General features: G+C 39.2%; 1 protein-coding gene and 1 pseudogene across 5 annotated transcripts in view; both read left to right on the top strand.

Moving 5' to 3' along the window:
- LOC117611402 (uncharacterized) overlaps nucleotides 1-13986 on the top strand; it is a 171212-nt gene extending 157226 nt beyond the window's left edge. For 2 of the 5 annotated variants that reach the window (XM_076689401.1, XM_076689400.1), the window contains 2 exons: nucleotides 1057-1247; nucleotides 5816-13986. In XM_076689401.1, the coding sequence (XP_076545516.1) occupies nucleotides 1057-1247; nucleotides 5816-6001 (377 nt within the window). In that variant the 3' untranslated portion in view covers nucleotides 6002-13986. Of the gene's footprint in view, nucleotides 1-1056 lie in introns of all 5 variants that reach the window. The other 3 variants (XR_013062488.1, XR_013062490.1, XR_013062491.1) reach the window with 2 other exon arrangements.
- Nucleotides 13630-16947, top strand: LOC143305594 (uncharacterized; annotated as a pseudogene).
- The last annotated feature ends 1802 nt before the right edge of the window (nucleotides 16948-18749 follow it).

The raw sequence follows: 18749 nt of genomic DNA, 5'->3' as shown, positions 1-18749 counted from the left end.
GCTTGACGCTTGACGACCACGGTTTCTACAGCGGGGATGGTTGTGTTAGTCATGTCTGTATAGGCAAAATTCTATGCATTCTGCGAAAGTTTTTCATTAATATATCCGGAACTACTGGTCTGATGTGGATACCGTTTGATATTTGGGGTTTTCTCCCTCCCCCCTCTTCCCCCTCCAAAGCCCATGTCGATCGGCCACCGGGGCTATTCGGAACTACAGCCTAAAATAATTTTTAACAAAAAATACAACCGACTTCGAAATGCACTAAAAAATATGAAATAATTTCTACTTCATTTATACAAATACTCAACAGCTGTTTATATTCGGGTATTTTTAATTTTGCGCCGCCTCCGAAAAGGTTGAGATGTGTTTAGTATACTATTTAACGAGTAAATAGGTTTTATTAATAGCTGTTGGGTATTTGTATAAATGAAGTAGAAATTATTTCATAATTTTTAGTGCATTTCGAAGTCGGTTGTATTTTTTGTTAAAAATTATTAAAACATCTTTTCCATAATGCTGAGATCCTTATATTATAACATTAAATCGATTTTCAATTTTATTATAAAATGAAGTGATTATTCGTCCAAATAATAATCCAAATTATAGCCAGAAGAAAAAGTATCCACAGCGCGTGTTCACCGACCGTTAAACATCTTGAGCGCGTGCAAAAACTCGCACACAATCGAAGACACGACTTGACGATGACAACAAGTTCAACGAGCGAATCGCCCTCCCAAAGTCGGCTTGCGTCGCGTCGTTTAAAATCGAAAGTTTCCACCACCATCGTTGCGTCGCTGAGCTGAACCCCCTCCACCATACACGGGCCCTTCGTCGTTCGTCGCCATTACAGAATCATTCCGAATACAACGGTCGAACCGTATGGACATATTATAATATACTCACTCGTGCGTTTCTTGGTTCAGAAAAATTAACCTATGTTATCTTGTGTATAAACGTGTGTTAGGTCTAGCTAGTTATTCAGTTTTACTAACTAACTTTTTGTAATTATACTTTGAAATTTTATTAATTTCGGTTGTCGGTTTTTTTCTGTAGCTGTTTGTTCGGGTATCGAGACAAGTTCTGAAGTTGCGAATTCGGTGCCCGTTTTTCGCGAAGAAGGCTTTATCGAAGAATCATCGTTTTTGGTCGACGTTTCTTTATGTGGAAACGAAAACTGCAAGCAAATCGAACTTGGAAAACGTTACTACCCTCAACCTGCGGACTGCGGGCATCTTCGAATTCTGGTAAGTGATACAGTTTCTATTTCCTTTGACATTGTATCTTTGCATGAAAATTTTCATTCTGCGTTTAATAATGATTGGCGTCGGCAGAAGCGAATTAAGTGAAGGGGGCATTTTCCACGATACATAGAAAATAAGCCAATTTCAAGTTCATTTTTCTCAGAATTTACTTTAGGCATCAATTTCAAATTACTAGAGCATCTAGTGTATCATACTAGATGCGTACTTGAGCTACAGGAAATATTGAAATACGGAATAGAAAAAATTATACAATCTTATAAATGTGTGGATTTATTTGTACTCTAACCTTCAACATAAAAGATGTTGCTAATCTTATTGTAAGCCGAATTTCAAAAAAATCTTTTCCTAAAATATCTGTTACCCTTAATAGTAAAAGCCCACGGAATTGTAACTAAATCGGCCGAATGAATACTGAGAAAAACGAACATAAGTACAGGAAAACGTGTGATTTTATAAAGGCAGCATTTTTCTAAAATTTTGCCTCTATCAGTAACTCACGCTTAACTTTGTGAACAATTCTCAAAAATGGTTTATTATTAAATAAAGAAATAATTTGATTTTCGGACTCCCAAAATGCCCACTTTTTTAAAGATTTCTGGTGCCCCGGGATTATCAAACTTTCATGGGCACTCATAGTTGATAAAGGGTATAGCCGGATAAGATGGTCAAAAGTGCCCCCAAACCAAATTCGACTTGCAATGGCTCATTTGATAGCTTATCAAAAAGCTAAATATACAGAAAAAAAAAAATCAGCGTGAACAGACTCGAACCTACGAAAAGCCTAGCAGCGGTTTAGCAGTCAGGCGCCTTAACCGCTGGACCAACGACACCGTTGGAAATCCTTTCGATTTTTTGATATATATAGCACATAAAGTACTCTCAATAATTCTGGTTTATTTAGTTTTTTAAATTCTTATTGTGTTTCACTGTACGTAAAAACATTGAACATTGTATAACACACTTACTTGATAAAGAACAGACGAAAATTCGCAGTACAAGTAACTCTGACACGCAAAAAACAGCGAAAAACTCAGTTTTTAATTTTTTTAACTATGGCGCACCTGACCAAAAATTCTCAAAAAAATTGAGAATAATAGTATCGATAATATACACTTATGAAAAAAATATGAATCTAGATCCGCGACTCCTTCTATACAAAATCGCCATTTTTCCGAATTTTTAGACATTTTTGATTTTTCACGGCTTCAGTTTTCAATCTAAAAATCTGAAAAAATTCTGTAATATGTGCCTCACAAATAGAAATGTCTCTGATTTTTTTCAGAATTTTCGAATGTTATTAAAGCGGAGAAATTGGCAAAAAACCTCGCAATTACATTTTTACCCGTAACTACCCTCCCAGATGAGATACAGGATTGAAACTTGGCACAGACTGTTTTTTTTTGATAAGCTATCGAATGAGCCATTGCAAGTCGAATTTGGTTTGGGGGCACTTTTGACCATCTTATCCGGCTATACCCTTTAGTTGGAAAATTGCAATTAGTTCAAAGTACTGTACTGGATCGATAATTTCTCGCATTTAAGACTCTAGAAGAGTCTTGGAAACATCGTAAGGATTCGCATTTTAATAATTTAATGATTTGAAAAGTTTAAAAAGAGAGGATTTATTTTGTTGACAATTGGATTTAAAATTTGCAAAATTGTAGTTATAGATTATAGTTATATATATAGATTTATAGATTTTAAATCATCATATAATGATATTAGAATTAAAAGGAGAGGATATATTTTTTAGCAATTGGATCAAAAATGTATAAAATTGCAGGAGATTTTAAAGTTTGAAATTTCGTATTGTATTATGTAATGATGGCGGTAAATAAGCATTAATTCTTTCCACACAAGCTTCTTATTAGCGTTGGATTAAGGAAAAAGGTAAATATGTACAAAATGACCCCAGTCGCGCATGATCTTGACCTTGACATATGTTGTCAAGGTCATGACCCTGAGTAACCTTGACCTTCACAAACGTGGCCGTCGCGATCCGTGCAAAAGTTATGAAGCATTAAAGTTTTCGATTTCCGGTTTAAGACTCTCCTAACGGGGAAGGTTGTAAACGTAATTACTAATAATAATTGGATAGTGCTTGTAATTAATTAGTTTTTATTGTGTCTATTAATTTCACAACGGATACATTCTACGCATAATACGAAAGAATGCATCAATTCTTTCGTTGAAAATGTACTTTTTTTTAAAAACGAATTCCGCCAAATAGTGAATATAATGCCTTTCTACAATGCCAAATCGAGGTATTGTTCCTCGCATGTCTCTCCATAATCTCTCTATATTTTGAGTATGGACACTAGTTTGTGGATCCACCAAATTTCTACTATGATTAATTACATAATGACTGTAACCATAATTACACAGAGTGTCGTATACACGCCAGCAATCAGAATGAATAACTGAACCAGGAGCAATTCGACGCTTAATGATATCGATAAGAGTGCTACTGGTGCGATCCTCGATGGGCGCGATAAACATTTTGCCACTGACTCGTTCAATGGCACCGAATACCCACTGACCTTTGACGATTCGTCCTCTATTATATTTTCGCTTTCCCACTTTTGCCTCATCAATCTCAACGATAACGCCTGATCCTCCAAGTAATTCTTCGTCAGTTATAATCCACTGTTCAAGTAACTGTAATAGGACAATTTCATTAGACAAGTAAACATAATTAAAAATTGGGAAAATGAAACCATTGCGAGAAAGAGCATTCTAACATGCACATATTGCTTGCCGGTCAGTGTTGTTGTTTATAAAAATAGTAGACGACAAGCGGCACTCTCTTTTTGAATTTTGGCATGCGTGGCCGACCGCCTTACTGCAGTCGGAATATTAATTTAACCTAACCTAACTTAATCTAATACAAAATTAAATTAGTGAACTTGTTAATCAGTGAATTAGGTTTGGTTAGGCTAGAATAATATTCCGGCCGCCGTTAGGCGGCCGGCCACGCAAATCGAAATTCAAAATCATTGAAATCAGTTAAGTTCGATTTTTTAGTTCTTCCGTTATACTCCTTAGGTTTCGGTCGCCGCAATCTGTTTATATAATTGGTAATTATATAATGAGAAAGCAGCATCTTTACGATTTTACCTCAGAGTGATAAAATATTCTCAGTGTTTTAAAGTAGAATATCTTTTTATTTTACTTACTTCACGACAGAAATTGGTCCAATCAACGACAGTGCGTGCAGATAAACCCAATTGCTCTTGTAAAAATAATTGGAGTGGTGGCCGAATCATTGAAAAATACGCAATAAATCTGCAAGTTTTCACCATTCCAAGATGTCCGTGAGAAAACCACGTGTCAGCTAAAGCACTTTTCCCAAACGTGCAAATAACTCGTCGTTTCTTCTTTTTACATTTTTCGATATAAGATTTGTTTCGACACTTGAATCTTAACGATTTATCATCAAAATCAAGTTCGATAATATTATTACATTTTGGACATGTAACCCGATCGCGAATAACTCCTTTATTGCATAAAAATCTAATTAAGGCAGTGTGGTCGTATGTTAAGTGTAGAAAATCATGTAACAACATGTTTCCCTGTCTACAGTGACTCGTCAGATAGATTAGATCTATTCGAAGTGTGGGATAAGAGTATTTAAACGCGTGTCGTTTTGGAGCAGAGAATGATCTCTCGATGCTCCGTGACGGACTCTTATATTTACTGCTGGGGAGGGGGTGTACCTTCGGTGACCGGTTTCAACTCCGCACGTGGCCGGAGGATCATATTTTGCCTTTAACTGAATTTGTTTTTATAGATAGGAAAGAAAAGATACTTGGCTGTTAGCCGTTTTGGCCGTTACGCCGGAGGCATGGTAGCGACCCAACCGCTACAGAAGCTACAGAATAACCTTCTGTTGATCAGAAAGAATGCCTTCTACCAACTAAAGTTGAACAAGGGAGGAGCGAAAAGTGGAAACGGAGAAAAATTTATTAAGGAAAATTTGAGAGCGTTAATTGGCCAAGAAAATAAGTTAGGGTGGAGAGTGGGGGTTAACAATTCTGGAAGCGACGATTATGTCTATTGTTACGACTATTGCTGCTTTGCAACACCGTGTTTATGTTCCATGTTTGCACTTTTTACGCGTGGAAGGTCCACGCTAAAGACATCCTGGGCTTCCCGTTCAGCGTGTGTGGCTATGTACGTGCAGACGAACAATTGTTGAGCACATCTTACAAGTCGAAAACTTTAATGCTTCATAACTTTTAAACGGATCGCGACCGCCACGTTTGTGAAGGTCAAGATTACTCAGGGTCATGACCTTGACAACATATGTCAAGGTCAAGGTCATGGGCGACTGGGGTCATTTTGTACATATTTACCGGAGAGTGGAACACACACCCTGAACTGTTGCACCGTTCAAAGTTTTTAACACTCGGACTATTTCTACGTTATTATTAATGTAAACTACAATAATTAAAAAAAAAACGAATTTTAAAATAGAACAATATAGGGAATTTGTTACGCTAACAATCGGAATTATGTCTGGAAGAGATAAACTATCTCGAAATTTCAAGGATCGTTTTTGCGTTCAATCCGGGGAGGTCCGGAATGCAAGACAAGCTATCGATGTTCATGGTTTCCTGTCGCACCTCCAACCAAGGTCGAGGGTACGACGGATCAAGATGCTGGGAGCAGGCCCATCAAAAAGAGGACAGCAGGGGGGGAGACAACATGGCTTTCGCCTAGACAATCGGTGGTAAGCGCAGTCTCAAAATTAGGGAGACCATTTCCGAGGAAGCGGAAGGACACCGGATCCAGCGTATACTGAGGATAATTCAATGATGTGCCCGCCTAGTACGGAGGACAATTTGATGATTGGGGGGGGGGGGGGCACAAGGTGAATATGTAAAAATTTCTGTTCGGAACGTAACAGTCCTCCCTCCTTAGAATCATCGTCTAAAGTATATTTCGCAACCGGGTATCAGTTTTACGGTGCTACGGTAAGCCTGGGATACTCCCGTAATGGTAAGCACTGGACTTATCGTAGCTCGGAGGTCAATCTATGGAAATAATGATAACGATTGGTATCTGTAATGACAAGTTCGCCGATTATATTTAGTTGGTATGCAATAAGGGAGCTAATGCCGGTTCCGCCCGCGTATATTATTAACGATCTGAGATTATTGGAAGTAATGTTTTTCGCACAGTCTAGTACCGGTTTTCCAATATTTCTACATCCCTCTAAGTCTATTTGGATCAATTGTGTACAATCCCTTATGGCAACGCAAATATCTTCGTCCATGATACCTAGACTGTCTCTACAGCGTATTATAGTTAATGCTTTTAATAAACGGAACACTTGGCCTCCCACCGACGAATGCATGCAGTTCACATCCAAGATCCTTAGATTTTTCAGGGGTGAAAGGGGGCCCAGACCAGAATTTCCCAGTATGTTGGTACAACCACTTAGATCGAGGGTGGTCAGGTGCGGCATATTTTCGCTAATTTCCTGAAGTAGATACGTTGTTACCCATCCACAGAAAGTCAGGCTCAATTCTTGGATCTGGTGATAACGGCGCGGCAGTGGGATGACATATTCCATCGGCCCAAGATCCAACTCAACGTAATCCTCCTCTTATATGTCTTGTAGGTTCGTCCCTACCTTAAGTGATGGTTCCGTGAATGTACAGTAATGAAATCTGATTGTGCGTAATGTATTAGGTAGGTGACTATTGTTGGAAAGGGCCTGTAAAATTGTGTGATTAGTTAGTGATAGGCATGCATTTATGTCTATGGTTTCTAAAGTTTATAAATTCGCTATGGCAGCGGCCAGAAAGAATGAATTTAATCTGTTGCATTCTTGTAAAATCAAATGTAATTTTGGATTGATACTTATAAGCGCCTTTACAGTCATCGCAGCTTTTATAGCCTTTAAGATGGTCAAGGCTTTAGCTGTTTCGAATAATGCCTGTAATTCTGATTCTGTTACGCCCCTACATCTCCCCAAACCTAAGCTGGTGAGTTTCGCTCCTACCTCTTTTAAGTTTCTAATTGCGGAAGGTCTGACTATTGCGGATGTTAAATCGATTTTGGTTAAATTCGGGCAGTGCTTAATGGCAACTGCAATTATTTGTGGGTTTAGCTTTTCGGCTATAAATTTTTCCATTATTTTAAATGATCTAAGGTATGTTCCTGCTCTTGTGATTAACCAGTAAAGTGTTTCCGGGGTCATCCTTTTCCCTTCCCATCTGTTCGGCCAACGTCAATCGTTATATCCAAATGTCGGATATCGGTATAGGATGAGAGACTTCCAAGTCGCCACCACCTTGACACCAGTTCCAGTCTGAAACGATCCTCAAAGGTTAGGTACTGGGATATTTCCACCATCATTTCTAATGGTTATAGGTTCGCCGGAGCCAGTTCGACCTCCGGAAGGGGATGCACGGCAGGCAGTGGTATGAGTTTTACTTCATCCCGAGGATTCGCTGGAGAAATCTTGAGTCTTCTTCCTTGACATACAATGACAAAGCTTCCTGCTTCCAACGCCTGGTTCACACCCTCCTTAGTCCGGAACCTGTTGATCTTTGTAGAACCACTGCATATTGGCTCGGGAGCCCATTTGCTGCAACGTGTGCATTGGACCCAGTTGTCACCACGAACGCTCCTACTATAAAGCTCTTCGCATACTAAACATTCAGCATCATCTTCTGATGCTGATTGTGAGGTCGAATCTTTCTTGGATATTTTGATTTTATTTGTTTTTATCTTATCTTTTATAACCATTTCTAGGTTACGTGAGCATTTTTTTTTAAATTTTTTCTCTTTCTTCCTTCAGTGCTTCTTTTACGGGCGTGTCGGTCAGAATAGCACTTCGTCTCTTTCTTCTCAGCTTTCTAGTGGTCTGCCGTCCTGCTGCTTTCGGAAATGGTTTTATTTCTTCAGAACTTAATATTTTAGTTATAAATGGATTTTCATTTATTTCATTTGCATTTTCTTCCATGTCAAGAGGATGTTCATTTATACATGCATTGACTGTAGGTAGCTGTTCAGTGTCGACTATCAAATCTGTATTTTCATTCATAGAAATAGGTCTGTCTGTTAGATCTGTCTGATAGGTCTGTCTGATAGATCTCGAAAGGTGTTTGTTAAAATTTTCATTAATGTATCCTGTGGTAATTCATTAGTCAAGTCTCCAACTTGTGAAATTCTAAAAGTTTGAATGTTTAATTGTAAAAGAGTTTGTTTTAAATTTTCTAAGCCGGTTTTTAAAGTTTCTATGGATAATTTATCAAAATAATGTTTTTTGATAATTACGCTGAAAATTTTGTACTTTCCACGCTTCGTTACTAAAACTTGACTTAATTTTGGCTTTACTTTTTGCAAATTATCTGAATTAATTATGCCCAAATCTGAGAGTAACTTACCAATAGGTGAGGTTAAATAACAGTCAGAAGAAATGAAATGAACATAATTTGAATGATAATACGTTAAATTTTTCCAAGAATAGGTTATTATCTTCGGCATTTCATAGCGTGAATTTCGTGACTGATTTTGTGTTGAGTTTTGTAAATCTGGAGGTATGTTTTCAGTAGTTTGGATTCTCGTGAAATCTGGATCATTCATAAATTTCGACAATCGTTTAGACACAGCAGCATCCTTTCCTCCCTCCTTAGAATTCTGTCTGAATTTTATTTTGGGGTTATGAGTGGATAATGCTAAGGGTGGAGACGTAGGAAATTGTATGTCAGTTGTGGAATTGTCAAACTGTTTTTGTAATTGCTCTAATTGTTCCTGTAAGTTTTCGTCGCTTATTTCAAAGTCAGAATGTAGAATTTGCGTCTGCTGAAGCGTCGTGTCTTCGTCGGAAGTAGTATCAGAAAATTTTTGTTGGCTTTGCTTTAAAGTTCGAGTGGTTTCATCGTCGCTATCGCTGTCGTAAACTTCGGGTAATTCAACTATTATGTTTTCACCTGATCGTACCATTTCTTGATTTTGCTGGATTTCGTCAATTACAGGAGGTGCATTTTCTTTTTCCGGAACCTTGGGATCACCCAGCATTCGTGATTCCGAATAAAATTCCAAATTAGGTAATACGCTTCTGCGTCGACAGAATTTCAGGGGCTCTGACAATTCGTCGTCTGAACTATCGTCGGAAGATTCGGAAATACGTTCTGTAAGCGGATGTGAGGGTTCTGTAGGATTTGATGGAAGTTGCGTTTTTGATCTTGTTCTAGTCGCTATTCCTTCTGGATTAATGGTTATAGGTTGTTTTGGTTTATTCTGAGAACCCAACGGTCTACCTACTTTTCGTTTGTCAGCTGTATCTGTCTGGATTTCTGGGTTTGATGGTGTTTTTGAGGATTCAGGATTTGTAATCGGAAGTAAATGTCGCGTTTTAAGATTTGATTTTGAATTATCTTCATCATCGGATGAGGACAATGAAAATTCATCAGAAGATAGGGCATCTGCATTTGTATTTAATTTACCAGTTTAGTGAACGAAGTCATAATCGTAATCTCGTAATTTTAGTCGCAAACGAATCAATCTTTCACCTGGGTCTTTTATTGAATTTATCCAACGTAATGGTTCATGATCACTAACTAAGGTGAATTTACGTCCGTATAAATAAGGTCGAAAATGTAAAATTGCATATAGAATTGCTAAATATTCTTTTTCAGTGGTCAAATAATTTTGTTCCGGTTTTGTTAAAGTTCTGGATAGATATGCTATCGGTAAGTCATATGACCATTGAATTCTTGACTGAGTATCGCACCTATTGCATAATCTGAGGCATCTGTTGTTAACGTAAAAGGTTTATCAAAATTTGGATATTGCAGAATGGGACTTCGGCACAATGCTTTACGTAATTCTAAGAAACTTTGTTTTTGTTCTTTACCCAAAACGAATTTTGCGTTTTTCTTTAATAATTCTGTTAAAGGTTTAGCTATTTCTGCAAAATTTTTAATGAAACGTCTGTAATAACCTGCTAAGCCTACAAATTGTCTAATATTTTTCGGATTCTTTGGTCGAGGAAAATGTTTTACTGCTACTATTTTCTTTGGATCTGGTTTTACACCATTTCTACTGACTACATGTCCTAAATATGTTACTTCTGTTTTTAAAAATTCGCATTTGTCCGTGTTACGTCGCGAGCGAGATACGGCGCGCGACGTACAAAATTAGAAAAAGTAAAATTAGTTATTTTGATTAGATTATTGGTACTATTAATTTTGAAGGTTAATGCCGCTGTTATAAATTTTGACTTTATTAAACGACTGATTCCCTTCGACGGTTCTGGGGTAAGTGCCATGCCGTTCCTCATGGTCCTCCTACCAGAAGATGCAAGATCTTCCCCACTCCGTGGTCAGATTCTTCTAGATCAACCTTATCTTTTTACACGTACCATGCAGCACCATAACTTCGGGTCATCGGCCACACGCGCGTTCCTTCGAGAAGCGGCGATCAAACTCTCTATCGCCGTTCCATAAACAAAACATCCGCGACTCTTAGAATTCGTCGCACCTCAAGTACCAACTACCGCCGGCCTAAGTCCGATGACAGACGTATGGCTCGGGGTATCGATAGCCTAAAGAATCCTGAGAAATCCTTGGAAAGCAGGTCAAAGCCCCAAATGCAATGACCCTGCCACGTGTCAACCCTTGAACACGTGCTGACGCTAACACGCGGTTGAGAAAGGTATTAGCGCTGCCACCAGCATTAATCGTATTTGACGATGATAGGTCATTTACGATTAGAACAATTTAAAAAGAATCGATACATTTAAAGTAAGATTCTGGATTTATTGAATTCGCCAATGCCCTGGTCCCATACGGGCCCCTCGTGTGAACTTGTGCGAAGATGGTAGGCGTAAATGTGTAGGAAGGAAGTGTGTTTGAACGTAAATTATTAGAAACTGAATATAGGTAACATGTGTATAATTTCAAGAAGAATAATTGCAATGAAAAATGGTTAGATGACAAAATGTCCGAGCTGTATGAAATACAAAAAAAAAGAGAGAAATTAATGCATGTATGTGTACTAAATAGTGGAAAACGGATATCTTTTAAAAAGTAAATGCGATGAAATTTATAACAGGAAAAACGACGGAAAAAGCAGTGATATTATTTGAAAACGATTCGAACTTTGGTGTTGTACTTTACAATAATTATATAACGATGGAAAAAAAGACTGTCCCAGTGGGATACCTCCAAGACACCTGTCCCGTGGGCCGTCTTTGCTTTGCGCGTAATCGAAAATTTTATTAATTGAAATTCTTTCGATACCTCGATCTTTGCGTTGAAACGGGACGATCTAGTGGGATACTTCCACGACAAATAGTCTCGTAGACCGCCCGTTTTGCCTCACTCGATACCAGATTCGTTGTGTTAAAGTTAGAATAAGCGACTCACCAATTCGATGTAAAATAATAATGTATTTAGATATGTTTAGCTTTCTGATAATTGCTGGTGATAGTCTGGAATCTGGAAAAGCGAAGAAAGGATGAAAACTTGTCGCACGCACTACGCGTTCGCGATTAAGCCTTTGTTACGGTGTTACGGATTACGAAACACAATATTCGAAAACAACGCGGCGCGGAAAAAGGAAAATATTAATTATCGAACGATTTAAAACGAAAGAGAAAAGATAGATTATTGAAAAGTATGAAAAGAATTTAACGTATTCGTATAAGTCTTTGCCGCGAACAAACGTGAATCTCACTCCCGGCACTCATCTTCTTGATTTCCCATATAGTGAAGAGCAGCTCCTCGGTTGACCTCTCTTTTGGGACACGTTGAGCTCAAATGCCCCACCTGGCCACACTTAAAGCACGTTGGCTTGCTCACTGTACAATTTTGAGCAAGATGTCCTGGCTTCTTGCAGGTAAAACAAACTCTCTCCTCTGGTGTGTTTCCTCTACGGCTTGGCACCTGCATGGATGTCTTTCGTACTGGAAACTTGTTTGCAGGCTCCATTCTGCGCATAGCTATGCTGTCCTCCGTGATTTTCCTAACATGCTCCATAAAGTCTGGCACATTTGTAATCCATGTATCCAAAATTAATCTACTGAAAGCAGGGTCTTTCACTCCATCCGCTAATAGCTCAATTTTCTACCTTTCATTCAGAGTCAACGTTTGCATTAAATTTAATTTCGCTTCTGCATATTCAACAAATTTCTCCGAATATGACTTCCAAATGCGAGCGTTGATTCTGGTCATCGTCGCCGTATATGTTTCTTTCCGTTCAAAGTACCGTCTGATTTGAAATTTCAACTCCCATTCCGTAACGGACTCTAGCGGTCTAGTTGGCTCGACCTTGGAGTTGGCTAATGGCCGCCACCAACATGGTGTTATTATTGAAATTATACATACGTGCGATACATGAGATCCTGTCAAGCCATCTCAGTATACATTCCTCCTCTTTACCCCCAAAGGAGGGAATCAGCTTTCCCGCACATTTTACTAACAAGGAGAGTGCAAGGCCTTCGTCTCACCGATTTCGTTGAAACTTTGCACACTTATAGATCTCGTTCTCCTGTTTACGAGTATATACCATTATAGGAGCAGATAGTAGTTTTTGAAATATTTATAATTAAAGTTTTATTATTACCTTAAAGTAGATTTTAGTTGCGGCGACTACCAACTGTAACGGTGGCGCAGTGGTAACGTATCAGGCTTGTATGTACATCGACGATCCGGGGTTCAAATTCTGCGTGGTGTGAGTATGAATTTTTTTTGTTCCAGTTAATTGAATTGCACAATTACTTGTTATTTACAACAGTGGTACTTGTCGTAAAAGCACGGGAAGCATAGTGCACAAAAGCATTTTGCACATCGAACAAATACAGTATTGTTGCATGAACATTTACTTTTTTGTACACCCCTGCATGAGAAATCCTCGTAACCTCGAAAGGCTTGACAAGGATGCACAAGGAAAAGTGAAACACCCACCCCACGCCCCTTACATGAGATACTCTCGTAACCCCCGAAAGGGCTTGATAAGGGACGCAAGGCGTAACAAATCCTCCTCCCTTAAAACTATCGCCGCCCTCGGCGATGCAAAAGGAATTAGAAGTCTCGGAGTATGGGTTGGAAAACCCCGTCGTAAATGACTCGCAGTATTAAGCTGGGGCGAACGCGCGCTCGATGATCCGCGCTCGTTCCGCTGACCGACAAACTCAGTGCCGCAACCCTGCCCTGCCTCCGCACAATCTCGGTCGCCTCGATGATGGTTTGGCTGGTGACCCCCAAACATCCCTCTACGTCCAATATGGCGAGTCGTGGACAGCCGCGGACGATGGCTGTTGCGTCCTCGTCGGTAATCCCCTGGCTGTCCCGGGTTCGAACTTCCGTCAGGGTGATGATCGTTGCCAGGGCCTGAGCTGCCACAGATGGGTGTAAGTTGTTAATGGTCACCCGTTCCAACGCGGGAAGGTTTCCCAGCGGCTCCAATGCAAATTGCCCACGGATGTTAGAGCACCCTGAGAGGTCCAGCTCTCGAAGGTGGTGGACATGGTCTCCTAGATGCCGTACAAAGGTGTTGTCAACCCATCCGCAGAATAATGTGCGGAGGGTGTGCAGATTGCGGAACACTTCCGGCAATGTATACGCCGTTTCCGCTAGTCCCACTTGCAACTCGATAAAGACGGGATCCTGTACCCGGGGTGCATCCGGCATCTCTTCGTCGTTTCCTTCAATAATTGGGGCGAAGTCGATGTCAATGACGACAATTTCGTTGACAGTAGAGTGGAGGGCCTCGTTGGCGATTAGGGCGGTCAGTGGTTCCGCAAAACAACGTACTATTCGATAACGACGCACAACCGTCAAAAGAAATATTAAACTTAGACATTCTCACATACACTAACTCAAAATTCGTATACGTAGAAAAACACTTCAAGGCTCAAATATAAAACTTATATGTAAATATTTTAAGCGAAAAATGCAAACTGGAGAGGAAGACAATCTATAACTCCCTATTTCACCCGACGAATTTGCGTACAATCTAATGGAAAAACCAGGATAGATCGCTAGGATTGCAGGAGAAGTGGTACACATCATAAAATGCACTCCAAAAGAAGTACAACTACCTCACACGGACAAATGCTACACTCAGTTACCAGTCACCTCTGGGAACCAAACACGATTTCTAACACCCAAAATACACATACTAATGAAATCAGGAACCCAAATAGAATGCAACACAATTATTCCACAGTACTACAAATTGAACAACAATTGGATAGCATTAACACCAACGCCGAGAAAAGCACAGAACCCAGGAATCTTAAAACCTAACACAAATATTTCCTGGAAGTACAAAGAAATGAATTCATTAGCATCGAGCGGAATTTATTCACAGGAAGACCTCCAAGAACTCCAACAACACATCATGTTCCCCCTAGAAAAATCAGCCTTGTTGAACACAATAGCGACGGGCATGCTAGGAGAAGAAAATGTACAAGGAGCATTAATAAATAATCTTTTTACGGAAAAAACGCTATCCCACATCGCAGAAAATACATGGAATAAGTTTGTGGAATAATTCATCAAATTTGGTTCTATTAGTTCAGCAGTAATAATGATTCTCATAATCATTCACATCTGCAAAGTAATAATCGACACAATCATAAGTGGATACACACTACACACATTATACGGATGGTCCCTACACCTACTGGGAGCCATCTTCAGTTCAATTACATACCTACTGATGACATTAAACAACAACAAGAATATCAAAAAGCTTCCAAAAAAAGACATCTAACGAGAAATGAAGGCATCGGATTGAATGAAATAAAAATAGAACGACCAAACAGCTTAAAATGGAGAACATTACCACCCGTTCCATTACGACCACCTGCAATTAAACCACCTGAACCACAACCAATAACGCAGAAACAGATACCAGCGTTACGCTAGACTAAATATAAACTAAATATACGGAATTCAGGAAGGAACGCAAGGCAATACGCATAAATAAACATACACAATTCAAAATAAAAGGAAAATTTATTCAAAAAGGGAAGGATTCACTAAATAACAATGTACGATAAAAAGAATTTATTCAGGAAAAAAAATATACGATAATAATAAACATAATAATAATGACAAAAAGAAAAACGTGAGCAAGCCTCGTTGAATCTTGTTCAAACAAGGGCGCGATATCGAGAGCCCTATTCTCGTCCCACTGTAAAAGCTCCTCGAGATACGTCGGAAGTCGCTACGAAATTGCCGGACACACTATGCCACACTAACCATTCCAGGACAGTACAAGAACCGGCCATCAGTACGCTGAGAAAAGAGACAAAGAAAATAACAAAACAAGGTGATGGAAAAAAAAAAAAAAAAAAAAACACGATTTCTCACCCAGGCAAGGAACAGTTCCTTCCTTGGCTTGGACAAATCCATTACGGCCGTATCATGACGCAGGTACGCAGCGTACATGTCAGTATGTCAAGTATCACGTCGGTAATCAAAGTGTTTGAACAAGAAAATTTTTCGTTCAAGTGACGATACCACCCGATCGACGGGAATATATATCAAATACCCCACCAGGTGCACATAATTTCCAAGCAACCATAAGACACTAAACCGATGGAGCACTTGACAATACTCGGAACCAGCGTGAATGCGCTGTCTCAGTGCATACCCTCCACAATAGAGGATCCAAGAATCACCAATTTCATTCTAGAAGCTCCAAATTTAAAATTTAATAAAAGAAGCCCAGAAGTGTCAGTCTACAATATTATCCAATACACGCACTATAGCTCCGTTACGTACCCCTACCGCTTCAATCTCAGCGGGGAAGGAAGTAAACGGTCACCCGAAACCATTTACTTTTTATAACACACCGATTAGTAAAAGTACAAAGAAGTACTAGCCAAATAATTACCCAGCGCAACAAAATCACGCTAACTAACAAAATATTGTAATTCCACTTATCTCAAAATTGTAAGATTCATCTAACTCATGAAAACACAAGCTATGAATTCGGATAACACAATTGCTCTATAAAATCCTTACAAATTTATTTGTTGATATCGTATCAATATGCAACAATCTTGGCGGCCAGGTGTCACGGCCTGTGACGCATTCTTTAAACTCCTATTTCTCCATCCAAATTCATCGTTCCGCAAATTCTGAGTGAGCAGTTCATTCGTGATCAGACAAACATAAATTGTCTCACTGTCGATGTCAATTGTTATTTCGTCTTTCCCATGTAGCTCATCTAGCTTAAACATATCGATCAGTGTCTCCCATACACTCGATAAACTGGTGTCGGCTGAAACAGTTATCATTGTATATGTATGTAAACATCGTGTGTGTGAGTGCGTGCACGTTGAGATTTCAATTCATTATTCTTTCTCGCCGTGACTTGCAAGTACGTTTCTTACCATGGTTTTGCGATGTTTCGGAACGATCTAGTGCGCAGTTATAAGCACGTGCTTTAGTGTAGAGATAGATAGATAGATAGATATTTTATTATTGTTCAGAGTTGAACAAACTACACAGTGAAACGTATATAAATATAAAGCATGGGTTACTTAAAAGTACATAGAATAATTTCTATGTTTCTGAAAGAGATACATCATCAGAGAGAGAGAGAGAGGAGAAGAGGACACCACCGAGCTCTGTTTTTGTCTCGCGTTGCAAAATTTTTCGTAGTTTTAGGGATTTTGTCAAAGAAACGTCGCGCACTGCAGCTATCCCCCCCCCCCCCCCCCCCCCCCCCCCCTCTTTCTCTTCTTCGCCTGCGCGCACGTGCCTGCGCCGGCTGGCCTTTCACTACGCACCCGGAGTTTCCATTATTTTAAACAAAGGACTATCCTTTCCAAACCTGTCTCACCCCATACAAAGCAATATCTCGCCATTTTCTTTCGTACTATTTTAACTAGCGTCTCACTCTCCTTTATCACGGTTATACACCTCACCGCGTCCGATTCCGGCATTATTTTTCGTTAACGAATTCGCACCGACGCACCCTTTGTTCTCACCAAGGGAGATTTTGAAACTCGCCCCATTGTGGAAGAATCGTACTTACGCATTCGTTTTTGTAACACTCTCCCGTGAATATTAGACTTTGCACACTTATACTCTTCCTCCATCTTTTCACTCTCCTTCAAAACTTTTCCAGTTTCGTCTCCCATTTTCTTCTTTTATTTTTCCAATTTTCCAACCGCGCAGCTGAAACGTGCTGGTGCCCGTAACCTGTTAGATTCTGGGATTTTGGAAGGCTTAGTGATAACCAACTTGGTAGGTTTTCTATATCACTTTATTCACTCTCTTATATCGTACACTCGTTCGCTCGTAACGCTTTTACGCAAGTGAAGCGCGTCTACTTCATACTCGAACAGTGCGCTCTATACCGAGAACTAACACATCGGTCAAAAAGTCGCGGGACTAACTACGAGAAAAACTTTTTTTTTCAAAATTCGACTTTATTCATCAACATAGTCTCCTTCAAGAGTGATTATGGACTATTCGAGCATTATGAGGTGGACAACCGTCTTGCTGGAAATAAATACGGCGCTGAATATCATCTGGAAGCTCTTGCATCAGTGTTTGAAGTTGCGTGGAAAGAAAATTTAAATAAGTTTGGGATGTCAAATTATGTTCATAAAAATAAGGTCCAAGTAGATGTCCGTGTACTAGTCCACACCAAACATTCACCACAATTTTCTGTTGAAAATTATGTTCTCTGAACCAGTGAGGATTGTCTTTAGACCAGAAATGGTTATTGTGACGGTTAATTATACCATTATTAGAGAATTTGCATTCGTCCGTCCATAGAATGTAGTTTAATATTTCAGGATTATCTTCGCATGAAATTATTAGCCAAGCTATAAAATGAAGGCGGCGTTCTGAATCAGTTTCGCGTAAATGTTGTACTGTACTCATTTTGTACGGATGGTAATTATGCTTTTTTATAACCCTATGAATTGAACTTTTAGAGAAACCAGTGTCAGCACTAACTGCACTACTTGCGCCAAAACAGTAACAGCATTGATTTCGGTTGTAATTGTAGATGGTTTGTTTCTCTTTTTCTTTTCAAATTCTCCATAATTTCGTAAATTTTTTTCAATATTATAAAATGTTTGTGCAGATGGATGGTGCCTTTCTGGGTACCTTGCAGTATACAGATTTGCTGCTTCACGTGCATTTCTTTTACATTCGCCAAGTATTAGCAACATATCAACCTTTTCACTGTTAGAATACATTTTCGACAAGTTAATACTAACTGCAATTTACTATCGTGACAAGTCAAGACTGAACATAAGTACCGTATTAATAGCTAAGCCACTACATGTTGACATTATTTCTTTGTTATAAATTGTCGACAGTTCGTAGATACGTTTCTAGTACTACAACATTTACATCGTTTGCATTTATTTGCTCAAGGTTATTAAATTGAATGTAATTTCGAGTCTTACAAGGAGATACTACGAAGTGCTAACTCGACTTTCGAATGAGCTCTAGTGCATTCGAAAGGGGAGGTCAATAGTACAAATCG

The sequence above is a fragment of the Osmia lignaria genome, chromosome 8 (assembly GCF_051020975.1).
Source record: "Osmia lignaria lignaria isolate PbOS001 chromosome 8, iyOsmLign1, whole genome shotgun sequence".
NCBI lineage: Eukaryota > Metazoa > Arthropoda > Insecta > Hymenoptera > Megachilidae > Osmia > Osmia lignaria.
This window is presented reverse-complemented; position numbering and strand designations above follow the sequence as displayed.